Source organism: Propithecus coquereli, unplaced genomic scaffold (genome assembly GCF_000956105.1).
Source record: "Propithecus coquereli isolate 6110/MARCELLA unplaced genomic scaffold, Pcoq_1.0 Scaffold46, whole genome shotgun sequence".
Classification (NCBI taxonomy): Eukaryota; Metazoa; Chordata; class Mammalia; order Primates; family Indriidae; genus Propithecus; species Propithecus coquereli.
Genome location: NW_012150396.1, coordinates 1,735,607 through 1,763,577, shown reverse-complemented (window position 1 = coordinate 1,763,577; position 27,971 = coordinate 1,735,607). Strand labels below are relative to the sequence as shown.

Here is a 27,971-nt window from a genome sequence, read left to right as displayed (position 1 = left end):
AAAAAAAAAAAAAAAAGAATATACAGTGATTTTTTTCCCAGAGTATCAACGACATCTGTGAAATATGAATTATTCATGCAAGTTCCATGTGGCTCTATAAAAGTACTTTCTCTGCTTAAATTTTAAAAATTTTCAGAAGCTTAGCATTCTGGTGGGAAATCTGCTATACCATGGGAGTTATACTGCTTTGGTTATCTTACACCTCAAATGTGGGCTTCACTGATGGAAAAGAGACCAAGAGTGAACCCCAAACTATTTAACTATATCGAGACTCTTTAGAAAGATCAGAGATGTGCAACTTCACATGTTTGACTAGCAAAAGATTCTTGCATCAATGTGAATGCAATGTATTGGGCTAATGATCAACATTCCAAGGGTCATGAATTTGTTCAATGTTCTTGTTCATAACACACTTATATTTGATACTTGGACCAGCCGCAAAGACTTTAGAGGTAGTTGTTCTTTTCCTTCTTTCTTGTAATGTGCCATTGGTTAATAATCCTTCAGCTTGCATTTGGGAGCAAGGTTCTACACACCGCATCATCCTAGATAGATATTTTGATGTTCTTCCTACTTTCTGTCGTTGTTTAAAAAAATTTCAACCTTCTAGTTTTGCATTGTGCTTTGTGTTTTAACAAAACAAAACTGTAGAGGCATTAGGCTATAGACAGTGTTTTAACTATTTTGAAAATAAGTCTCCAATGGATGAACTCTTAAATATTTTACTTTATTTTGGGAATGTGAGTCCTTTAGATTCTCCACATGTTACGTCCTTCCTTAAATTAAATTATTTTAGTTTAGTAGTGGAAGGGAGTGTTAGAGACATCATGTCCACAGCACTTATTATAGGAATCAAGTGTCTTGTCCAAAGTCATGTTGGTGACCCCTGTCTTCTGATATCTGGTTAAATACTCCACATGTTTTGAGTATTTGTCTGTCTGTCTGTCTGCCTGTCTGCCTATCTATCTACCTATTTATCCGTCTATCTCTCTGTCTTAACTTCACAAGTAGAACATGAATATATTCTTATTTAAAACAATTGAAACAATGCCACAGTATATAAAGCAAAAAGTATAATTTTCTCTTTCCAACTGCCAACTACCATGGCCTTCCTTAGAAATAGTCATTTTTTTAGTTCCTTTCTATGCCATTAAATTCTCTTTATTCTTTATTGTGATTCTTTATAAGTGATTACATTTTTATCATTCCTTACTGGAATTTTTCAGGTAGGTATGTCTAAAACCTTGAAAAGCACAAGTGAATTTATTGACAATGTGTCATTACTGCTCAACACAGAATTTGCATAGAGAGCAATCATTGCTTTCTTTGTTTTATTGAGAGGAAACTAATAGTTTAGGTAACTACGTATGGACCCAAAGTGATTTTGTTTATAACCCAAACATTGATTAATTACATGATAACTCTTGAAAGATGAAAATTAGAATCTATATTATGTCTTAATGTTTTCAAGGTTTTCATGTTTGGCGAAATTCCTGATAATTCTTTTTCAAGTGTTATGCTCACCCATGTCTTTAGTATACATTTTCTTTCTTAATTGGGGAGCTATAATTCACTGAACATGGTAAAGATAAATTTGTATGCAAATACATTATACTGCTAACTACTTAATCTATGTATAATAATTGGAAGTCCCTGGTTATTTCTACTCCTTCTTTGCACTGTTAAAGCCAGGAAAGAGAAAAGGTGTTTTTAAGACTTGAAAATTGCCAGTGATCCCATCTGACATGGCCTGAGTTTGGCAGCATAGTGAAATAAGTAAGGACACGAACTTGGAGGCCAAGGTCAAATCCCAGACAGAGGTCAAATCCCGACTCTTTTGCTTTCAACTTGTGCACCTTGTGCCTCAGTGTTCTCATCTGTGTTAGGGGAATCATAATAATAGTACCTGCAACAAGGAGTTGTGAGATTAATCCATGTGCAGCACTTAGAGTAATGCCTGGCAATTGTAAGAGCTCAGTGACTGTTAGCTGTCATTAATACCAAATTCAGCAATCGTGCATCTGTGCAAGACCAGCCACTCTGCACGCTCTCTGCTGCCTGTTGGGACACAGTGAAGAACATAACAAAGTCAGTTCGTGTGACTGGCTTGTTTCACAACCTCCTTTGAATACTGTCAATCTGAGTACCTGAAATTGCATTAGCCAAAACACAGATATCTATAGACCTTTAAGTAATTTAATAGTCTATTGATCTCCTAGAGACACTTGCAGCTACGGACTAATGGGAAAAAGAATGAACATTCTCGTCTTAGACGTTTTAGATGGCAAAGATTGAAGTCCAACTAAAAAAAAATGTGGTTTAAGCAAATGTTATTTTTGAAAAATCACTTTCAGAGAGTAATTCGAAATGTGGAAAATTCTAAATAGAATACCATAAACCTCAGATGTGTTGGGTTTACATTTGCTTATCATACAATAGTAAAATGATTTTCGAAACATCTGTAATATAGTTTTAGTATACCTTAGTTAGAACATGGTATCAGCGAGGCTAAAGTTACAAGTTTGGAGATGCGAAGAAACAACTTTAAATTGCTATTTGAAAGATGTCCAATGTTCTTGATCTATATGGGTTAGTGTTCTTTAAATATGAAGTTCTATGCAACACCTGCTGTTTGGGCAGATACTATCTGGGCAGCTGCCTCAAAAATAAGTCTTGAGAAGGAATAATCGGTGGTACTTCTATGGTCTGTGTAGTTCTCCAGTGTAATACAGATTTTTCATCCAATATTTTATTATTTTAAATGATATATTTAAATATGTAAATAAATTCCATAGATTTAATTTAAATTAAATTTTAATTTTCATCTGAAATATTTCCTCTGGAAGCAGCTTGATATTCCTAGTTGGGTAATTTTAAAATTTTTTATTAAACCCAGATTAAATAGATTAATAGATTTAATTTAAATTTTAATAATTCTTTAAAATTACCTTACTAGGAATATCAGGCTGCTTCCAGAGGAAATATTCCAAAAACTACTGCAAACATCAGTATTCTCATTAAAGCCAGTAACAAGAAAAGGATTCTTCTTTGTGATACTATTCAAATTTTACTCAAGGCCTAGCCAATACAATGAAAAAAGAAAAAGAATATAAATGGAAAAGGAAAAGGCAAAATGCTGTATACAGAAGATATGATTATTTAAATAGACAATCCAAAAATATCTACAAATCAATTATTAAAATATTTTTTACATTCACTAATTTATTAAGAGCCCACTGCTTGCAAAACTCTATACCATGTGTTACAGAGTTGTCCTTTCATGATATTTGGCTAAAATTTGCTTCAGTCTAAAGGTTGTTTTCTTTTTAAATTTACTTGCTTTGTGATTTTTTAAACATTCATTTGCTTTCTCATTTTGCATTTATAAATCTAAAGACATAAAGGATAGAATTATTAATTCATAGCTGAAAAATTTAATGAGGTATTTATTCATTCTTGCAAAGTGAAATAGAGATAAAAGCATTTTGGGGTTAGGTGAGAATAAATAAAGTGTTACTAGCCACTTCAACTTTTTTGTAGAATGAGGTCTGTAAGTCGTCTGTTAAATTTAAAATTTAAAGTTGGATAAAGGAGAAAAGCACAAGTCTAAGTCATCTATAATCGTCAGGAACTGAGGGGGGAAAAGCTGAAAGTAAACTGTTAGTCAATCGATAGGTATTTACCTCATGTTTACTGTGTACTCAACACAGTGCTGATTTCTGTGGAGGATTCCAAACGTGTAAGACAGGAAGCTGCTCTCAAAAAGTGTGCAGGCTACACACATCAGGACCAACACACAAGAAACAAAGGCAAACCACAGAAGAGAGTATATCATTTGGTATTAAATTGTAATGGAACAGACTATATACTAAAGGGGAAGATTGGAGTTGGCTAAATTCTGTGAATGAAATTCTTGCAGGACTTGAGCTGGGCATTGACAAGTGGAGAACGTCTGCAGGCAGGAAAATAAAAGGGAAGACGTTCCAGGTGGGAAGATTAGTAACAACATTAGGAGGTAGAATTGAACATGATGAGTGCAGAAGTACAAGCAAGACAAGCTGGTATTAAAACATCAGAATATGTATTAAAAGTTTATTTTTCACATGACTTACTGAGTAAAATGGGGCAAGGGTGTACAAGGTCTTGATCTTCAGTCGTTGTGTATAAAAACTGACCTCCTTTCACTGTTGGTAACATGACAAGGTAGAAATGCAGTTTGTCGAAAACAGATTTTAGGAATATTAGTTGAGGTTGATGCATAGGATGCACTGGAGTTAGTAATGTGAAATAGGTAAAATAGCTCAAATGATTTCTTGGTAATTTATCCATGCGACGTGGAAAGCAGGGACCATGGTAGACCTGGTGGGAATACAGAATTCTCAGTGGTGTTTCTGATTGCTAGCAATACCCAGACATGATATAGTATCACCTGTGGAATTTGCCGTTAAAGCACATTGCAGAATAGTAGTGTAGTCGAAAGAGCATGAACTTTAGAATTAGTTATATGTGGGTTCAAATCCCAGCTCCACATTTTAAGTAATGTGAAACTTTAGGCATGCTTCTTAATCCTTGTGAATATTAATTTCCTTGAGTCATATAAAGTATTGCACTGGACTGTTAGGGTTAAATAACAAATATAAAATGCTTAGCCTTCTCTCTCCTCACTGACACCACCCAAATTTCTTACCTACTGAAAATAAAAACTGGAAGAATTCTTGTGCCTAAGAAAACACTTGGACATTCTTCACCAAGCAGGTCATGGCGAAAGGCAGAGCTTCCCCACTCATCCCTGGTGAACGTCTTAGGAAAAGATAGAAGAAGGTTAATTGTCTAACTACTAGGTAAGAGTACAGGTGTTCTCTGAGGCAATTTGATCCTGGTTGGAGAGGACAGTGGAAGAGGATGGAAGGAATGCTGAGTTGGGCACCCTGTAGGGTTCAGATATTAGCTGCACCACTTGGTGTGTCCTTGGGTGAATGACAAGAGCCAGTCTCATCCGTAACAGGTGCCGAAGAGTATAGTCGTGGGCATGAAACAAGATGACACAGTAAACCCTTAATAAAATTTAACTTCCCTAGAAAGATTCAGGACATTAATCATTTTAACGTCATTTGATAGTTTAGCTATAATCTTTTAAAGAGGACCTTTGGAAAGAGGAAGGTGGTTTAAATAACTCATAATATCCTAACCCAGACTAAAAATTATGAAGTTCAGATTATATGAGAAAATTTATATGACATTTTAATTAATAAAATGCCTTCTCAACTACCAAATACGTATATAATCGTGTCTTTGTTCTTTTTCCCTAAGTATATCCCCAGAGTACACAAAGTAGTCTTTATTTTTGTGACTACAATTAGTACTATTGGTTTTTTACATCCTTTGCAGCTGTGCTTTCACGATATATTTAGGGAAATCATTTGAATCATCCTGACCTTAAAGCTTGGTGATAAATTTGGGATGCTTCCCAACCTTATCTCTCATCATGCTAATTCAAAGGAAGAAGATGATGCATAGTATCTGGGACGGGAACTAGAGTAGTGTTTCCCAACCAGTGCCGACTGGTGTCTGATGAAAAGCCTCCTAGCAGGTTATGGGTAAGGCTGCTGAAGAATTCTGTTCTGTGAAACAACTTAAATCTTGACACTGACCTGCCTGTAAAAAAAACAGGAGGCTTTTTCAAAAGGGGAATTCTCCTTTTACTAAGTTCAAACCCAGATCTATCTCTAACCATTCCCACTTCCTACAGTTGGAGTTGGTTGTGTAATTTACTGACTATGTTTTCCAGTGGATATAGAGAGTATATGTTGTACTCTCAGAAAACTGAAAACAACATGTAGAATTAAGGATATTATTAACATTTAGAGCTGTAGTTTTCAAACTTCTTTAGACTATAGATTGCTTCATCTAGGCAAATATGCACAAGTCCCCTAATTCATCCATTTCTTATCAATGCAAAGACCTAATCTTTTCTGATTGTGAAACACTATAAAGAAGGGTAACACATGACAAAGGCTGCTTCATCATAGTGTTTTCAAACACTGATAGCTTGTAAAACTCAACATTCTCCAGGAAGGATCCCTGCTGTACTTCCTTGGAACACAATACAGTTTAAGAAACATTGTCCGGGTAGTTTGGGGAAGGGGAAGACATTGCTGAAAAGTTATTTATTTCAGTCAACTTCAAAGGAGCAGTCATGTTTAATCTTTTATTTTTAGGGTTTCCAGGTTAGATAGCATTCGAAGAGTTATATTACTGCAAAATATGCAAATAACTGCCCAGGATATGAATTTCTTTCCTAAAAAGAATCGATGCAGTGTAGGGTAAGAATTGTGAGAGGTATAGTTGGCAAAGTGGGTGAGCGTCGGATTATACAGGACCTTGTTGGACCTTATGTTAGATAGCTATTGCTGCATTAGAAATTACTCCCAAGCTTAGTGGCTTAAAACAGCAATAAACATGTACTATCATCATAGTTTCTATGAACTAGGAATTCGGTGGTGGCTGAACTGTGCAGTTATGGCTCGGAATATCATGAGGCTGTAATGCAGATGTTAATCAGAGCTAAAGTCATCAGAAGGCTTTTCTGGGGTTGAAGGATTCTCTCTGAAAGTGATTTTTTCGCATGGTTGGCAAGTTGGTGCTAGTTGTTGGTGAGAGGGGTCAGTTCCTTCTTATGTGGGTGCATAGGCTGTGTGTCATCATGACACTTGTTCCTCCAGAGCAGGTGACCCAAAAGAGACAGGAAGGCAGGAGGGCAATGACTTTTAAACCCTCGCCTTAGAAGTCTCACACCATCAATTCCACCATAACTGATGCATTAGAAGCAAACTACTAAAATGTCCTACATTCAAGAGGAGGGTAATTCCCCTTTTTGAAGCAAGGAGTCTCAAAGAATTTGCAGACATATGTTAAAATCACCACAGTCAAAAAAGGAGTTCAAATTATGTTCTATTTAATTCATTCATCCATTTAACAAATAGTTACCAAACACCTACTATGTGCTAAGCATTTTTATAAGCACTGAGTAAGGCCTCTCAGAGAGAGTAACCACTTGTGTTGAGGCTTGAAAGATGAGAAGGGTAGGGCAAGAGTTTCCAAGCATCTCTGCACCTGCCGTGCCCACTCACCTCCTCTTCTCTCCTTAACTTCTGCAACTGACCAGTCCACCAGCCACTGATCACTCAATCTCTGGGTTAAAAATTCCTCAACTGTAAAATGATGAATTTCCTTTCAGCTGGTAACATTTTCATCAAGGAAAATAGGGCAGTTTCTTTTCATCATTGCAATATATTTAATAAGCTTAGCAATATAAGACTGCAAATAAGAACAAATAAAATCACAATACATAGTTTACAGACATATTAATGTATGCACAATTTGGAGTTTCCATAATCAGTTCCCACTCTCTTGGTATATTTCAGAGAATGTGATTTAGTTTATGCTTGATCTATGAAATTACCTAAGGTATATTTTTAGCGGGGTGGTAAAATATTATAATGAATTGTAGTTTTATGTGTCACCATCTGGCTAAGAGATCTTTGATTTTTTAGATTTTATTTTAAGACCTGTGAGAATCCTTTCAACATGCATGCTTGCACTGGCTTTTACCCATGTTTGGTAATTTCTCTTACTGTTCTTTTACTGTTCACTAGACTCATCATTAGGTTTAGAGAACAGAATTCACCAACTGAAATATGTGTCTGCGAAGACACTTATCCTCCCCCTACAAATACCACACCTCTTGAGAGACAGAGAAAATGGAACAGGAAGAGCAGAGAACAGTGAAGAACATTTTATTTTCTCTAGTTCTGCCATCTTGATTTCATTAAGACCTAATTTCCTCTCAGGTCTGTTCTTGAGCCAGAGTATACCTTCCTTGTGCTATTAATTACTCAGTCTTTAGTGCTCTGACAGCATTTTATTTATGCTTCTCTTTGGCAATTATAGTATGTCTTGAGCTATAGATGATTCTATAAAGATGTATTCTGTGAATTGTTATATTTTCTGCTCTTGAGGGCAGGAATAATAGTATATTTATATTCATTAATTTCAGAACATCTAGTCTAGTGCCTAGGTGAAAATCTTTAGAACAAATCTGGTGCCATGAAAAAGACTCTTCAAAATGAATAGTAACATTGACTCTTATATTAAGATAAAAGTAATTTTATATGATCAATCTTTTTAAGTCATCCAAGTGTTGAATCTTCATTGGTATAAGGGAAGAATAAAATCATGTGTGCTGGAAAAATTAAGGCTCAAAGATTAAGAATTTTTAAATTGGTAATAATGATAGTTCTTAGAGTTTTGGTCCTTGTCTAATATATCGATTACTTTGCAGATTGACAGTATTTGTCTCTGCGTAATTTCTTTGAAATGACGTACAAGTATCAATGAATTTAACTGGCTTTAAAGATGTTCCCAAAGCTTCAATAAATCTACATTTGATAGGTAGATATGTAAATATTAGCTCACGCTCATTCAATTTGCCAAGATAATACAATTACCAAAAGAAATTCTCACCAGTGGCTAAATCTTGATTATTGGTCCATAGACATATTACAAATGTAAATAGGAAAACTTATTTTGTAATATTTTAAGTGTTCAAATTCTCTACAATATAGCATGATTTCTATATTGGAAAAAAAGCATTGTAACTATTTAATAAATCTGAAAACTGTTATCAATAACTAATAAATAATCCAGACTTCTAATCTTTCTAATCACGAAGAAAAATATAAATACATGAACACTAAATTACATTTTAAGAGTCTCATGCTCTACCAGCTGAGCTAGCCGGGCAGGCTCTTACATTTGAAAATACCAAAATCTTAATAATATTTATAATTCTTACTTCTCATCAGGATTATTACAAAAAGCTTCTTTCTAGTCTTCTGCACTGTAATCTAGACATTTTCCAATTCATCCTCCCCATTCCTGGCAAAGTAATATCTTTAAAATGCAAATGTGTCCATGTCTAACCCATTTAAAAAACAGATAACTCCGAAGGCTTTCAGGATAAAATTCAGCAAGGCAGACAGGGGCTGGTCCTGCCCTATCTTCAGCCTCCTCTCCACATGAACAGTGAATTCTTGGCAAGTCCCCACGTGTCTTGTGTTTTCTCATCTCGTGGTGTTTCCTCTGTTTTTGAAATACCTCTTCTGCTTCTGTGTCTAACTTCAGTGTCTTCCAACTGTCACCCCCAGTGTCTTCCTTCAGATATAATTTCCTTATCCAGTTGAGTTCTGTGTCCTTCATCTATGTTCTCTTTATATGCAACACATAATTAAAAAAAAAAAAACCTAATTACATATGAGGTCTGTCCAGAAAGTACCCAGCCATTGTTAATATGATGAGAGCGATTTGTGCAACATGGACATAACGCGGCAGCCAAGGAGAGTGGACTGGGATGAGCATGGGTGAACAATGATGCCTTCACGGTACTAGTCAGTGGGGCACTGGCCGCCATTGAGTGAGCGTGTGTGCTGTGTGGCCGACTCATTCTAAATGACTAAGCGAGTAGAGCAATGGACATGCATCAAATTTTGCATTAAGCTTGAGCATTCCTCCGCGGAAACAATTCGGATGATTCACGAGCCTTTTGGGGATGATGCAATGAGTGCAGCACAAATAAAAATGTGGCTCAAATGCTTCAGAGATGGTCGAGAATCAGTTGGAAATGATCCACATTCTGGAAGGCCTGCAACAAGCAGAACACCTGAGAATATCGAACGTTTACGGGTTAGGTTAAGAGATGCTGGGAGAACTGTATGAAGTCCCAAGGTGCCTCCTTTGAAGGGGACTGAGTTGTCATTGTCCTATGTACAACGTTTCTTGTATCTTGTATCTTCTTCCGTAAATGTCTCTATTTTTCACATTACATGGCTGGATACTTTCTGGACAGGTGTGGTGTATGTTCACTGAGCTGTAATGCAGTAGTTTGCTAACTTGTCCATCTCGCCCTCTGAACTGCGAGTTCTTAAAACAGGAACCTTGTCTTTTGTCTCTGAAAAACTAAAGTTGAACACAATGCCCAGCTGGTGAAAAGTCAACAAACACATTTTTGTTGAGTAAAGGTAAATGAAGGGCAAATAATAATTACCAATACACTGGGATAATGTTCAAAATATTTAATAACCAGTTGCTAGAAGCACCTATTTGTCACATTGGAACTACTGTGACAACCGATACAATGCTGTACTTACACATTCTCCAGTGGGCTTCTTCTTGTTAAATAGCAGTAAGTTAAGAAAGAATAATTTCCACATCTTTAGGACCCGTAGTAAATCTTTATTGCCTTACTTCACCCATTTTGTAACAGTATTCTGCATCTTCTAACCAAGGAGTTGCTTTAGCTCAAGCTTCCCTCATCTTTTATGTGCACTCTTGCAAATACTGCAAAAGCTGATCGATGCCCTACTTCCACTCGTCTCCTACCACCCCAAACCAAAGCATCCGTTATCATCAGAGTTAACTTTCTGAAATGTGAGCATGATTATGTTACTCTCTACACAAAACCATTCAACTTTTCTGTATCACCTATAACAAACTTCTTAAGGCAATTTCAAAAAATGAGCTTTAAAAAAAAATGCACGTGCTTGAGCTTCATACATGGAGACTCCAGTTCAGTAGGGACAAGATGGTAGCGTGGCACCCAGGGATCTTAACAGTTTCTGGAGGAAATTCTATCACACAGCAAGGCTGAGGACTGCTCATCTGCAGAATAGAGTCCCAACACCGTTACAGGGAAGAAGGCTACTCGTGACCTGACATCTATCTGTCACTCCCAGTTCACTTACTAGCTGTGAGACTTCGGCCAAGTTGCCTAAGTATTTTAGCCTCAACTGCCTCAGTCAGAATGGGTATGTCAATACTGATGTTACGGCACCACTCTAAGTATTTAGAGACAGTATTAGGTCATTTATCATTCAAACCAAGACACTATTAATAATTACTCCAGGATACTATGCATAAACTCGGGCAGTCCCAGACAAACCAGAACATGCGGTCACTATAATTTGAGGAGACATATTCAAAGCATTTACCACAGTGGAGAACATATAGCAGAAAGAAGTTGAATAAATAATTTTTATTTGTATTGTTCTTCATATTTGCCCCTCTACTCTACTGGAAGCCCTGGCACAGCAAAGTTATGGCATAAGGCACACAGATGGCGTTCATGATGCACTTGAACCAACATCATGAATGTCTCCCTGCCCTTTCTCTCTTGTATACTGTGTGTTATAAGCCTGGAGATTTTTCCCTTTTTTTCTTCTCTACCACTTTAACCTAACTCTAACACTTGCAGGTCCCAGGAGAAGAGTGCAAAAGAGGCTCCCTTACAATATATATATATATATATATATATATATATATATAGTTAAATAAGTATCTCCTGCCTTGTCAAGTATATCATGACAGGTCCAAATTCAGACGTCCTGGAATCCTTAGAGTTCCCCACAGGACTGTGTTGGGGGGCTGCCACTCCTGGGTCCTGGCCTATAGCTAGCCCCTCCTTTCCTCCCATCCCAGATGGGGATACCCCAACCTGCACATATTTAAGCTCTCCTACTTCTACCCTCCCTAGCCAACAATTTGAAGGGTGTGTATTATATTCCTGCTGCTACCATAACAAATGACTACAAATTCAGTAGCTTAAAACAACACAAAATTTTTTTTATAGTTTTGAAAATTAGTCTTATAGGGCTGAAAGCAAGGTGTTGGCATTGCGGTTTCCTTCTGGAGGGTCTAGGTAAAAATCCCTTTCCTTGCCTTTTCCAACTTCTAAAGCTGTCATAAAGCCAGGAGTGTAACATCTTCTCTCTTCCCTGACTTCCTGCCTCCTCTTACAAAGACCCTTGTGATTCCATCAAGCCTGCTTGGATAATCCACGATAATCTCCGCATCTGGAGTTCTTTAACTTAATCACACATACGAAGTTACTTTCGCCATGAGATAATATTTCCAGGTTCCAGAGATTAGGATGCCATATTTATTTGGGGGCCATTATTCGGCCTACCAAAGGGTGTGCATACCACTTGGAAACACTCAGGGATTCTGGGCAGCCAGGTGCCTGGTGGAAGCCTGAAAATCTGGAGCCATGGGGTCATGGGGGGCATGTCCCCTTTGTCCTCACGATACCCTGCCCTGCGCAGTCAGAGGAGGTCCCTCGAAGGCTCGAGACCCAGGGCAGGGACCTTTCTTAGTAGGGCCTGAGGATGGTCCATCTCCTTTTCCCTGATGATTGGTAACGTCTGTTTCTCTTGATCTAGCTACAAGATCATATTGGAGGAAAGCATGTTAGAAAATTGTTTTACTCTATTAAAAGTTCTTCTTCTCTTATTTGCATTCCTGCCTTTTACTTGCCATGAAAGAGCCCCATTCCACACCCACTCATTGTTTTTAACCATCCTCACTGGCTCTCCCTTCCTTTGAATCTCTAATTCTATCCTTCCGCCACCTCTTCAGTGTTCTTAAAATACAGAAGATTTCACCTGCTTACTGTGTCTTTGAAAATATGCTTTCCAGCTAGCAAGCTATTCCCGCATCCTACAACATGGTTAATTTATTCATCTTATAATTCTTTTTTAGTTCTAAATTTTCCTCCACCATTTGAAGCCCACAGATTTTTTTTTTTTATAATCTAATTTAAAATTACTTTACTTGTTCTACTTGTATATTCTGTATTTATATTTTGCTGGATCTTGGCCATTTTGAGTAATGTTTCCACTCGCATACTATGTATACAGAAGAATTTTTATTTCGAAAAGTATTTTTAAAAACTATTTTTCTCCTCTTTTAAAAATCCCTGGACTCCATCTATGTTTTTACTTATTCTCATTTAATACATGGAAAGTTTAAGGGAATCATCTACGTTTAAGACTTTGGCAAGGTTTTGAGAGAATTGTTAGGTTTTGTGAGTTTATGAATTGTTTCACAGGTTTTTTTTTCATAAAGTTTTGTGTTTTTTTTTTTTCTTAACGGGGCTTTACATATTCCTGAGGATCTGATGAAAAGAAAATTTGCCAATTTAAATTTAGTTTTAAACTTATGTTGTCAAATATCGGTGATTTTTAAAATCTACGACTACATAATAATGTTATACTATTACCACAGTGTGTGCTCCATGAGGGTGTCTGTTTTATTTATCTCTGTATCTCAGTGACGGCCCAGCTACCAGGGGCTGAATTTTAGTAAATAGTTGAGTAAATGAATGTGAGAATGAATGATAAAATTTCAAAATGGCCTCTAAAAAGTAATACAAAGATGTTCAGTATAAACCATACTGCTTCAATCAGAACATTGAAATACAGACTTTTTAATTTTGAAACCTGCCGTCTCTCCTAGCCTATTCTGGTATAAGTAATAGTTTATACCACTAAGGATGTTAACTGAACTGTGTGTATTCAAGACAATCATGGCCTATTTAAATAGTTTATTAATTGAACAATATGGAAGATATTATACAGATACTATTTTATATAGATGCTATATATTATGAGAATTCTATGTTATAGAACTCTATAAGTATTGAAATACCAAATGCACTAAAGAAATGAAGATATTTTTAGTTTAACACAGTGTTAGGTGATGAGGAATGTGTGTCTTCGGTACTAAAATGAAGATGGGAAATGAGGGAAATATTTCTTCTCTAATGCTTTCTCCTTACTCCTTTAGAAACTGTATGTGGAACTTAGTTCACTGAAATTTTGTCTAGTTTTACAACAGTAAATATGTGTATGATTTCTTCAGTGTGAAGGAATGTTATATAGCTTCACCATTTCAAAGGTTTATTTATTTGCCCTTTCCTTGTGTTGCCTTCTTCTTTGATTTGAACTTTGACAAATGGTTGAAAATGTCTTTTTTTTATTGTTTGTCCTCAGAATGGCTTCACTCCTTTATACATGGCTGCCCAAGAGAACCACATCGATGTTGTGAAATATTTGCTGGAAAATGGAGCAAACCAGAGCACCGCCACAGAGGTGAGACTGTCAGCCCTAAACTCTTGAGTTCTTTGATCTTAATGTCTATACTCTTCATATCCAGCCACAGTGGATAGCCATTGTTCTGTCTAAAATATGCCAGGGATGTTCATGTTACTAATATAATTTACTACGGTGCCATGAATGAATGACCCAGGCCTGTGCACACAGTTTCATGAGCTTATGCCTTCAGTTTGGATTCATGTCAATTTATTTGTACATGAAACATACTTCCATCAATTTGCCATACTCTAGGCCTTTGGGGAACTTTATACCATTCAAAAATTAGATTACAGTAAATTCTACACATCCCTTTTCATCAATATTTTAGCTTTGTTAGGATCCAATACAAGGAACAATTTTTAACCATCAGAAAGAATTCATAATTATGTATGTTAGCACAATTTCAAGGGGAATATGTCACTCAAAAAGCTGTTCATATTGAAGCACAATTGATGACACATAGTTGTGTGACTGATTATGGCAACAACTGAATAGAAATCACAAAATCTTCAAATTCCTGACCTGAAGTGAAAGATGATGAGTAGATGCTTTTAACCCAGAACTATCTTGGTAATTTTTAATGCTTAATAATGGCTCCATTCTGGACAGTTATGTCTTTAGGCAAAATAAACATGAACTCCCTTCTATGCTGCATTGGAGAGAGAGGTCATTCAAATCTATTAAATTCCTTTCTAGTCCCTTTGGGAGAGAACTTTTTATGGAGCCAATTGCAATAACTTTCTGACAGCTTATTTTCACTAGTTAAAAAAAAAAAAATCCGAAGAAATCATGATTAATGAGACCTTGTCTCCTTCCTGTGACTAGAAACACAACTGCCCAATATGAAACGATTTCAAGCTCTCTGTTCAGCACATACAGATTTTACACTCTTGCCACATGGGTCACGTGTGATTTTTATGATTTTGGGGCCTTTTTTTCCTGAGACACTCATTCTTTTCATGAGTAGCACATGAATATCTTCAGGCAAAGCTCGGGTAACAATTCAACACTCTATCTTTGCTTCAAGGCCTCTGAAAAATATACCAAAATAAGGAAACCTATATTTGTTATATTTTATTTACTTTAAGGCATAATCATTCATCAGATGAAATCTTTATCCCAGAGTTCTTCTACTCACCAAATAGATTTAATGTTTCTGGTGTATGATTTAGGAAAACTCAACTTGCTGGCATTCTCAGCTGTCTCATGGCTCTTTCTGTCTAGACCTCTGTGGCATTTCCATTTGGTTCCAAAAATACCCTTCTATGTACATTGCATCTGTACAGGCCATTTACACTGTGATCCTCAGCAAATTAAAACCCTCTCTGATTTCCATGCAGATATGTGGCTTTTTCACAATAATCATGTGAGATTTTGAATCCAAGCTTAGGTACATAATATACCTGTTCTTTGTTTCATTTCAAAAAATCATTTAAATAACTAAAATTAATTTTTCATGATTGGAGATATATATATATAAACATATATATATATAAACTTATTATAAACTTAATTGATTAAACCCTCACCACCAGCTCTAGTAGTTACCAAGAGACACACCTATGGGCAAACTTTTATACCTTCCCTTTTAGTGTATCATTCTGTTAAAAAAAAAAAGAAGTCTTTACAGGGCTAGATGGTTGATTGCCACTTGGTATTATATCTGTGTTGCTTTGATAAATACCTTCTACAGTCTCATGTGCACATGTGTGAACATGCCTAAACTTACCCTGAACTGGGTTGGTAGCCCTAATTTGCAAAAATGAATTACTAATCAAGATATTATGACCACTTTAACAATCAGATAATTATGATATTATTTACTATGACAATGAAATTCATGTTTGAGAAGAAATATTTAAATTTTTTAAATTTCCTATAGTTATAGCAATTAGCTCTGGTAAATAAATGATGAAAAACGAAGCTACTTAACTGTCATATGGGTTTCCTTTTCATAGAGTTAGTTGAGGTGCTTGAACAAGCCTTTCCAAATATTTAGGCCTCTTGCATGAAGTCTAGATTAGAATGAAATCCATGCGATGGAGACCCAAAGTTAATTTTCTGAAAAGAGTTCTCTATGCCTCCACTATCATTTTTATACAGTATTTCTTTTCTATCTTCCTTCTTCCTAGATGTTTTCAAAATTGAAAGCTATAAACTTTTTAATGAGGTTCTGTTCTATAAGCAAATGCCTCATCTCTAAGAACAAAATTAAGTTCCTACTTTTTAAATATAAACTATCACAGTGTTGCAGGAGGTAATAAATTTAAATATGTATATGGTAATGAGTCTGTGCTTTCCCCATTCACAGAACATTTACTTTGTGCCAAAGTTCTAAATTCAGGCTACTATTTTTCATCTTAAGACATTACATGTTTTACTCTTCCATTCTGTTATGTGTTCTGTTTAAAATTCAATTCTTATTAAAAAGAAAAACATTCAATTTTTCTTGTTGTTGGTACAACATACATGATACACCCAAGGAAAATTATTTTCCTCAAAAGTCTGCAGTTACCTTTTAAAAATTATTATTGAAAAAAATTGAGTAGTTAGATTGTGATAAATTACTGTGGTCTCTAGAATGTAGTCTTTAAATGTACCTTCCTATTGCACTCATCTTTGCTCTATGTAAATGAAAACTGCTAACTTTGAAACTTGTTTTCAAACTTTTGTGGATTAAGGGTTTTTTGGTACCCAAACAGGGCCTAAAATATTTATATTTTTTCTATTTATTTCTCACTTTTCAGGAACTGAGTGAAAACACAGCTTTCCAAGTTTTCTAGCATAGTTGTCTACCCTTAAGTTTCCTCTAACTTTACATTATCCATGCTGTTGCTTTTTAAACTTACTCTTTTTAAGTTTAGAACTGAAAAGCTGACTTTTTTTTGCATTACCTAGCACATGTAATTTTATATCTAAATGATCTAAATAATATAAAATTCAACTAAGTATAAAATTAATGAATTAGCCTTTGCCAAAGAGTTTTAGATCATATTCTTTCTCAAACTTTCAAAACTGAATTGGTAATAGACCATTCCATACCCGGTGGTTATCGTCTTCCCCTAACCAATGCAGAGATATTTAGTAACCTGCATAGTCAATCAATATTTTATTTCTCTGCCTTGGTTACCATATCTTCAATTCCCAGTCAGAGTTTGTCTCTGTTCTTTCTACCCTTCCCACTTTTTTGCTTTACATAAGCAGACATTACTTAGGGTGGGTTCTCATTTTTATTTTCCCATCATAAACATACATCTGAGCACATTCTGTCTGTAGCATGCTTTGTTAGGGAATGCAGATGTTTTTCAAAATGTGTAGAATAGAAATTAGGAAAGCAGTCTGATTAAACTAATCCACAGTATGACAAAGGACTGATTATAATCTGTTTCTAGTCTTCATAGTAATATTTTATGCTTTTGCTTATCAATCTTAATCATTACTTTTAAAAATTCGCCTGGAGTTCAGTCCTAAGCATCTAAACGTTAATAATGGAAGATGTTTTCTTCTTCTATTTTACCAGGATGGCTTTACTCCTCTAGCCGTGGCACTCCAGCAAGGACACAACCAGGCAGTGGCCATCCTCCTGGAGAATGACACCAAAGGGAAAGTGAGGCTGCCAGCTCTGCATATTGCAGCTAGGAAAGACGACACCAAATCTGCAGCACTGCTGCTCCAGAACGATCACAACGCTGACGTACAATCAAAGGTAAAAGCCGGACGCATTTGTGGAAAGGAACTCTCCGGCTGCCAGATTCCTCCTGGGGGATGAGAAGGAAGTAGGCCATGGTGATAATGCAAAATTACTTCTGGTCACGAAAAGAGATAAATTACTTTCAGAGGTATTTCAGAAAGAACGGGACTGTTTATTGGGTACGGTAACAACAACAAAAAAAATGAAATGTAAGATAATTTTCTTTAAAAGATGAGGTTCAGCTTTTTAGAAATCTGCTTCCTTATTCTGTGTACAGTCATAAATAATAGAAACAAAATTAGAAAGATAGCATTGTATCGTGTAGTGTTTTGGGACGTCTTTTCTCAGTAAAATGCATTTTGGCATGTTGGAACCGTAGACCCCATTTCGGTGAGCAGGTCGTTTCCTAATTTTGCATTGTGTAATATCTTCCCTCTTTTTCTCACAACACTGCTTCAGATGATGGTGAATAGGACGACAGAGGTACAGTATTGTGGTTATACCAAAATCTATCTTGCTTTGCTTTATTTTAGTTTTTGCCCAATTAGAATAAATGCTCACTAATTCATACTAATGATTAGAAGGTCCGTTAATGGGGAATTAATTTGGAAACTTTTCCCAGAATTTAGGCAAATCGATCATTCAAAAATATTTAATGCCACATATATTTGAAGCATTATTTTTATCAGTGAAACTATTTAAATAGTTTATTAGAGTACAGCGTGAAATACTCTTCCTTGATACATATTTTAAGCAGTGAGCTTTTACTATTAATTTTTTGCCAAGCAGAGATGTAATCTATTTTCTTAATAAGATTTCTCAGGTTAGAGTTTAGGGAAGTGAAAATTAGGGAGGTTTCTCTGACACTATGTTTTGTCTTTTTATCTAATTGCAGTCACCCTTTTTTTCCTGTATGCTTTTTTCCTTTACCACATTGTATGTAATCAATAATGATATTGAGCATATCATGAGCAAAGCAGTTGCTTTTTCTTGTAAGTCTTAAAATACTTGTCACGAAGTCATATATTTTCCACATACCAAAATAAGTCACATCAATCAATAGAAACATTAAGTTCAGAAGCCTCTCCGCAAGGGGTGTGTGTGTGTGTGTGTGTGTGTGTGTGTGTGTGTGTGTGTGTGTGTTTAGCAGTCTCTTCTTAGCCATTGCTACAGAGAGACAGTGGCCCAAACATTATTGAAAGTATGTTATAAAAATTAACCTTTACTCAAAGGTGAGTGACTAGGTAGGTTGCTTTTCCCTTTGCTGAGGGGATTCTTTAGACTAACATCTCATTTGATCACTGGGTTGTGGAATTTTGGGAGCTGTGGACCTTTGGGCATTCTTAGTATTTACTGAGAATAATGGTATTTCAAAAATGATTATCTTGTCTATTAACACATTTACCCATTGAGACATCAATATGCTTGAATTATTAGTATCATTTCTTTGGTTTTTCCATATCTGTGTACCAAACCTAGATCAGAGACTCCCCCCGACCCCCCCCCCCCAACAAAAACCCCCAACTGCTTGGTGAGATTGTTCAAGACTGGAACTGTACAGTTCCATACAATTATTATCTTAATTACTGATTTCAATATCTTTAATTGCTTAGATGCTTTTTGATGATTGTTTAAGATACATTTTTGAAAGCAATAATGGCTCTAAGCATTGGTGAAAGCAGCAGTTTGGGTGGATTTGCACTGAGTTCTATATACTTCCTTGAAGACAATAGAGTAAAAAGAAGGAAAGCCCTTCTATAATCCTGTGGAAAGGTGAACTCTGCCTCCTACCTCCAGGCTAATCAGGGAGAAATTCCTCGAGAGGGCTGCTACCAAGCTAGTGTCGATCCAAGATTCGCAGCCCGAGGCATCATCATGGATGATCAATGAGGCTATGTCAGACAATAAGTTAGTTTATTTTTGCAAATGAGAAAAATAATGTTATTATATTTCAATAATTTGAAAATGATTCACCAACAGTCAATATGTTTTTCTGAAATTAAATTTTAACTGGAATAACAGACACACATTCAGGATATGTCTGGGTGACAGGAAACATCAAGACAAAAATGAAAAAAAATCAGTCAATTATTTCCTAAAATATCAAAATTCGACATTTTATAAAATAACAGCCAGATTGTAGGCTGATTTTTCCCTTCATTTTGACATGATATTGGGCATGACGTGATGCAAAATAAAAATATCCTGACCACAGTTGGGGGGAATTTGGATTGATATTTACTATTCTTACTTTGTGTTTTGCTAAGTCAGAATTTATAATTTATTTGCAGTCAATGTTGCCGATAGCACAGAGAAATTTTTATTACCTGGGGTATCCGAGTGCTCATTTAGGGCATTTTAAAAATAAAGTCACCAAAGCCTATATATCAAGCCAATAGAAAAACAGTAGTTGCGATGTAGAAAATTATCTCTCAAAAATAATACAGTGCGCATCTTGGTTCATTTCAAGTAAAAGAGAGCAATACAAAATAACCGGAAAACTGCAGGATGTGATAGCCAGTCAACAGTCTCTATTTTTCCCACAATCTTTTATTAAGTAATGAATATTATGGAGAGTAAGAAAAATTATCAGATAATACATCTTTGTGTACTTTAATAAGAAAAGAGATAATAAGCGTCTATTGTGAAAATTGCAAAAATTTCCAACTAAATTTTCATCAAAAAAAAAATAAAAGAAAATATGCTTTTCTTCTTCAGACTTATTTTTTCAACATTCTGAGAATAAATAGTTCTCTAATGCCCGTAGACTTGATTTAACCTGGTTGGTTCAATTACATTTTATTTTATTGATGAAATTTGATTTAATTAACATTCAAAATTGGATTAAGCTGAACTTTTTTCTTTATTTTATGTTCATATTAAAGCCAAGTATATTGTTTAATTTTTGTTTTTTAGTTCTTTTGTCATTATAACAACATAGTCTAACTAAACAGTTGTAAAAGAAGATAGAAATATCATGACAGTGTAAATGATGTGGAATGAATTCTATATCCTTTGTAAGAATTTTTAAACATATTTTCATAGTTCCAAAAATTAATGCTGACCAACGCTGTTTTTTTAAAACAAAAACAAAACAAATATACTGGTTTTGAATCTTTCTCTGAAAATAACATTTTTTTATTCAAAATTATGTTAATCCTGTGGCCAAAACCTTTATGTTGTTGAATCATATTCTGTTTTTCTCTAATATGCTAAACCAACTCAATAAATATGGTTTTGCATAAACAACAAATCTCATAAATAGATAAATAGTTAAGGTAATTAAAAGTAATGTTGTTAATAAATGCAGAATATTTATTTACCTCCTTATGTATTTAGTTATTTACCACCTTATAACATTCAGTCTTAAGGTCTTATTAAATCATTTATTATTGCTCATAAATTAGGTAGACAGTTACCAGGTAACTTTCTTCACCAGTGCAGTGACTGCAGCTTACAAAGGTAAAAGGTTTACTGACTATCATTTCTCTGCTTTCCACAGAGTGGTTTCACCCCTTTGCACATAGCTGCACACTACGGAAACGTCAATGTGGCAACTCTTCTTCTAAACCGCGGCGCTGCGGTGGACTTCACAGCCAGGGTACGGATGAAGATAGTTTCTCATTCTAGATAGCAGTAAATGCGTATTTTAAGAAAGTAACAATGAGCACCAGTGGCTTCCATAAAGGTTTCATTTCTTTTTCCTTCCCTGCATCTGTGCTGGAGATATTAGATTTTCCTTTTTGCTCTTTAAATCACAAGGGGTCATTGTGGCCCCCTTGGAAAATAAGAAGCTGTAAATTCACATACACACGAATCATTTCCAACAGTGAAGGAGGACATGAATTCTGACATCAGCATGAGCAGTTATATTTAAGGATCATGCTATGAATCATGAATGAGCAGCTTCAAGTCAATAAATAAACCTTTAAAATGTTAAGCACAAAATATGTAAGTGGTATGTCTTACAATGATTATTACAACTTGGCAGGGAATTTTTAACGAATGAAGAATTTGCTCATATGAAGTTTTACTGAAATACATAAAAAGATATCACATTGTTAGATGCTTCGTGGTATGCTTTTATGGGAAATAATTCACTTACATGAAAATTATGTAACTCAGTATACTTACTATAAATCAGTGAATGAAAACTTTGAATATTCAAAAACTTATGACATACAGAAAATCAGGTATGTATCCCTGCCATAATGATGACCTATGATAGCACATAAAATAAATAAGTTGTATGTATAGTGCTTTTGTCCTGAGAAGTCTTCTGCACTGAAGCTATGTTGTGCTATATTCAAGCTGTTTATCCTAGTGCATTATTCTGAAGATGTTTTTAAGAATCATTTTTCCATTGAGTATTGATATGTATGTTTGTATTCTATTTTTAAGCATATGGGACTTTAAGATTCCAGATTCTTTAAGTGCGTGGATGTTGCAGAAAGACTTGACAGTAGGGCTCTATCTTAGGTAGAATTTGAATTTTTGTTTCTGCTACACAAAATTGTTCCCTTTGTCTCTTGACTATAATGTATACATTCAATCCATATATTGTAGTTATTGACTAACTTAGTTATGCAGTACAATTCCATTTTTCATTCTCTAACTATAGTGTTTTATGGTTTGTATGCTTCTTTGTTCCTTAAAAATTGAAGACATTAAAATTGTAGAAACTATGGATCAAATTACCAAATAGGTCACAACCTCCCTTGTTCCCTTTAACACAAAGCAATCGCCATCACGCCCTGTCATAGCCAACATGCTCTCGTTTGGTCTTTCCATGATGTAGAATGGAATCACTCCTCTGCATGTGGCTTCCAAAAGGGGAAACACGAACATGGTGAAGCTCTTACTGGATCGAGGTGGTCAGATTGATGCCAAAACTAGGGTAAGTGTGTCTGTTCCTTCAATTTCCTGCCATTGTTATTTCTTTCAATCCTCTTAGCAGGCACCTTAAAACACCAGTCTGTAAAGATAAGTAATGTGTTTTCATGGATTTGATTTAAATTTAATACAATAGTTAAAGGTTTCATATCATAGAGTAAAATTATTATTTTCTTATAAGTGCCTGGAGAAACAGAATGCTGGCCATATGATAAGTGTTTTTCAACTTAAGAGTTTTTTGCTTATTGATTTTCTGGGAACAAAGATGAAGGATTGAACTTACACATCCCTCTTTTGGGTAGTCGTAAATATCAAGAGTCAAAACTTCTTAGCAGGCATTAAGCTATGAGAGTGTGGTTTCTACATAAAATATTTTCATACATATTGAAATTATCTTTGCTTCTAACTGTTAAATTCCTAATTTGTCTTTTTAAGTAGTTTTGCGATACTGACCCAAGCAGGAGATTTGCTATTATGTTGGTATATTATACTAACTATTATACTATACTAAAGAGTTAGTATATTATACCTTTATGTATGTCATCATGGTAAAAGTGGTGCCCTTCATTCATTTCAAACTTGTCAAGTAAAATATCATGTTGAGTTTTTGATGTACTCCCGGTAGATAGATAATAATACAGGCATCAGAGAGCAACTATTGAAAGTGCAGACTCTGAAGGCAAATTGCCTGATTTCAAGTCTTACTTCTACCATTTACCAAGTTGTATGATATTGGTGGTTTACTTACCTTCTCTGAATTTAGGCTATTAATAGTACCTACTTCATAAGGTTGTGTGAGAATTAACACTTAGCTATATTATTTACCTTTTTTTAAAAAAGTGGGTAAATTACTTAGCTACTCAAAATTTCTGATAATATTACTGACATTATATAGTATGCAGTTATTTGCTTAAACATATAACAAATACTTAAATATTGTCTATCTGGAGTAGATTTGGTTAATTACAGCCTTCAGCAAAGCTTCAGACATTCCTATAATATAACAATGTTGAAATATGTGGTGTAAAAAGTCTATGAAAGATGGTGGATAGAACGCATTCCTTGTGGCATTTTATCTTCATTTTGTTAAATTCTGGGACATCAAGTTCTCGTAGTCCAAGCAATCAGAATCAAATCTAGTTCCTTTGCAAATCTTGAGGTTAGCAAATGTTTTTTTTTTTTGTTTTTTTTTTTAAATAAACCTTATCATCTTTAAGCTTCTAGAATCTACACCAGTCCCAGGATAAATTTTGGTTTTTATTCGCCTAGGAAACCTTTCTTTCTTAATCTCATTTCTCTAAGACATTTGGTCCATGGTGGCTATGGATCACATCATGTGGGAGTTCTGGAGTGGTTTTCTGTGTCTGTCAAGGTCTTTGTTGTGGTGTCCAGTGTCTTAGTTGTGGTGTCCAGAGTTGTATATGGTTTCTACCCTTTGCTTTGCTGGCATGCTTTTTCCTTTACTATGCTGTGGGTATGCAGAATTTGGAACAGTATGCAACATGCCACAAGCTTTACTTCCTTGTCCTTTATACTTAAAGGAAAGAGTGTTTGCATATTGCCACCATTACTAACATTACTAACATAATGTTACATATCTAGCATACTCTACTAACATGATTTCTCCCCTTATATTGACCCTTTTGTTTCTATTGAGACTCTAATAATTGAGATTACCAGTGGAAAGAAAACAATTTATAAATGCAAAAAAATTTTTATCTTGCCCAGAGTCTTTTGTACTTTGCTTTTATGAATGCTTTTCTGGAGTATTCATTCATTATTGAGACATTTGATTTTATTATTGATCATCATAATATTTGCTTAGTTCTTTAAAAGATGCTCTAATTTGCATGGTTTGCATACATTTGCATATACAATTAAAAAGTCTAACATCAAATAGACAGTGTATTTTCATAAAAAGAGTACTAAAATATGGAAAAAATGAATTCTTATGCTAGTTCTATAATTAGTTAATTGTCCTTGAGCAAGTTCACAATCAAATGTAATCTGTGGTTTCTTCCTTTATGAAGGGAATATTTGGACCATATTTTATCCAGGGTAGCCTTTAGATACAGAACATAAATTGAATTTCATTCAAGGACTTAAAAAGAAAATAATAGATTTTCTAATGATGTACATTGTATGGACATTCTGTTCATTCATTCCTTAAATGAATAATTACTGAGTTGCTACTTGGTGCCATGAATACTGAAGATACAACAGTTAATGAGACAGACCAGGTCTCTAGATTCACAGAGATGCGAGTCAACAGTAGCCAAGGGATTAGGTTAGCAATGTGCTGGTAGAAGTTTAATAATTGGCTCTCAAATAAAACAAAACACCTTGATGTGTGGCTTTGCCTCTGCTGATTTCCATGGTGTAAAATATTTCCACCATGATTTAGAGCTACCAACATGGTATAACTAAATGCAGAATTGGGAAGAGATATGCAACGGTGGCTCTCCTTAGCTCATACCACCTGGCTCCAGCAGACTCCAGGATTAGGAGCAACAGTGAATGACAGCATTGAGCTTCCCCTCCCTCCCATAAGTTAAAATACTCTCTCATCTCTAAGTCGTAGGATTTTAAAAGCATTGTTAGGTTCTTTCCATTCTGGTTATAGCTGAAAGAACTACATCCCTCTTACCAAAGGCAAAATTAAGTAGGAGGCAAATACGGAAATCAAGGGCTGTGGTCTGGAATTGGGAGGCCAATTCTGGAGCTATTATATTTGATTACTAAAACAAAGGAATATGGTTTGCTTCTTAAATACTTTCGCCCTTTGAAAATATATTTAAAAATAGAAAAATGTTTAATTTGTCTTTGACTGCATTTTTAGATAATATAATAGAGCTTCTATCTATGGAATTTAAAAAATGAGTATTATTCTTTCCTTTCTGTCATAAAGTTCTCAATTTCTCCTAGCAATCAATTTAACCACAAATATTCTACATTTCGTATATTCTGTCAAGAATTTTCTCTTGATCTTATTATTATTTTTCTCATGTGTAAGGTTTTCATTATCTGGAGAAAGGCAAGATCTATAGAGGCTTTTGGGTAATTAAAACACAAATCTTACCCACAGTTTCTGCCCCACTCTCACTACTGTTTTGACAGTCATTGAAACATTTTGCATCTCGCTGGCGTTCTCATTACTGACTAGGATCTAGTATGAAATGCTGAGGCATTTTCACCAGAACCCTTTGCTGGTATCTGTAAAACCTCATTTTCATGTTAAAACATAAATTTTATAGCTAGTTAGAATGAAATTATTAATTCAGGCTTTATTAAGCACATTATTCTTTTCTGTTTTTAGGCTTATTTATTATTTAAATGTTGGGATACCCCATATAAAGATTATGTTTAAAATATTAAAATACATATTTCAATGCAAACAATAAAAGTATACAAAAAAAATTAAAGGATGATGAACAAAAAACAACACGTCAGAAATAGGGATCATTCTTGCAACTTGTTATTAGATGTAATAATTAAAGTAATAACAATAATGACTACCAACTGTCATATGTTTATGATGTTCTGGGCACCCTGCTACGTACTTTGCAAATATCACCTTATTTTATCTTCCTAACAACTTGTGACGTATATATTATTTTCTTGCTGAGAAAATTTGGGGGTCTTTATTTGAGAAATGGGACTTACCAAAGGGAAAAATGGATTTCAGCAGAGTTATGTAACTTGATCTAGGGTGCACGGCTGGGTAATTAGCAGAGCCTATGTTAATATACAGACTTGAGGATACCTCGCTGGAATAATGATCTAAGCAGAGAATGAGAAAAGGAAAAATTAGAGAAAGAAGTGATTGTAAGAAGCTAATGCTGTGGGTTGCCAGTAGATAAATGGTGTCCCTCTCACATCCCGTTGACCTCTCCTTTCCAGAATTATCCACATCAGAGTGGACAGCACATCAGGGTGGATGAACTGATTCTAGTGCAGAAAAAAGAGAACCCAAGGAGGGTTCTGGAATGTAAAACTTTGGCAAGAATTTTTTGGCATTGACTTGATACTATGCTTTGTAGAAGATATTCAAAATCTAGTCAGATTTAGCCTGCTGGCTGACTTGAATTGGATATCATCATTCACACATCTTTTATAAAAGCAGATACATTGCGTCATTAAATACAAGATTTAGAACCAATTTAAGACTTATTGTTCTTCGCTGTTCTTGTGGACATATTAAATGTTCTCCATAATGTTCCTATTGTTACTCTGAGAGTATTTTGGAGGTTTCAACGTGATTATACAAGGACTATTTCATGTAATTTGTAGAAAACTGTACGCTACCTTTTCTAAAAATGATATAGGGCAGCATTCCCTCCCTCCCCTTTAAACAAAGCTGTAAGTTAAGTAGGGTACGAGAAATCACCCCCATTTTATGTATCACAAAGCTGAGCCCCAAACAGTCACCGCGGTGGCTGATCTGAGGTTCACCCCAGAGCTCCGTGACTCCGGAGTCCACAGGCCGAACCATGGCATGTGATGCCTCCGTTCATTATGTGGGATTTCTCAAACCCTACATCTTGACAAAGCACCTAGAATATGTTTTGGAAATCAGCTCTATCTAATTGTTATATAACTTATACAGAAACTGATGCTCTGTAGTTCCACCCCAGAGTACTGCTCTCAAAATACAAAAGTGTAATAATTCCTTTAATAACTTCGCCAGCACAATTTTTTAGGCTTCTATCTGGCAAACTTTAAAATAATGTAGTATCTTAACTACAGTAGATAAATACTTTTTTTTTCTGGAAAGGCAGTCTTTTCATGTTAATTCTCAGACACCCAAAACTACAAGATTTTGAGTTTTGGTTACTCAGAATCTTAATATTAGCTAAATAGATTTAATAAAGCAAGGAATCATTATTGGTCAAGGCCCTAGCTAAAAACAGATGGCACACTCAAATTTGATAATTTGGTTAGAGATTATAAAAGGTTCTATTTATACTATTGTGCATAGACTGTCGGGAAGATACAAGGGATAGTGCAGTATCTCAGGGTTAGTAACAGCGCAGCTCGTTATCAACCTAGACCTAAAAGAGGAGAAGTAGAGGAAGCTCCTAGAACTTCAAAGGGGAGAACTCTGTGGAAAGGCTGCACTGGGAGGAGTGTAACCTTTGATAAAGACCCACAGCCAGGTTTGGGAGATCCCTCAGAGAGTCCCTTCCCATTGGCCAAACCCAACCAGAAGCCAGAGGGCAAGGCAGCCCACCCACCGGTGCCCCTAGAGTGGCCAGTCTGTAGGGACACCGAGCAGGGAAGAGGAGGGTAGAGCATGAGTCTGGAGGCACAAATGGAAGACATAGAAATTCCAGCACCTCGGACCAGAAAGAGTGTTGTAATTCAGAGGAATTATTTTTATTAGGCGGAAAGCATAACCTAGA

General features: G+C 35.4%; 1 protein-coding gene across 1 annotated transcript in view; it reads left to right on the top strand.

Annotated features, from left to right (window-relative positions):
- ANK2 (ankyrin 2, neuronal) overlaps window positions 1–27,971 on the top strand; it is a 263,985-nt gene that overhangs the window by 124,299 nt on the left and 111,715 nt on the right. The window contains exons 5-9 of the mRNA XM_012655073.1: window positions 13,884–13,982; window positions 17,506–17,691; window positions 18,136–18,159; window positions 21,179–21,277; window positions 22,475–22,573. Coding sequence (XP_012510527.1) covers window positions 13,884–13,982; window positions 17,506–17,691; window positions 18,136–18,159; window positions 21,179–21,277; window positions 22,475–22,573 — 507 coding nt within the window. The remainder of the gene's footprint in view (window positions 1–13,883; window positions 13,983–17,505; window positions 17,692–18,135; window positions 18,160–21,178; window positions 21,278–22,474; window positions 22,574–27,971) is intronic.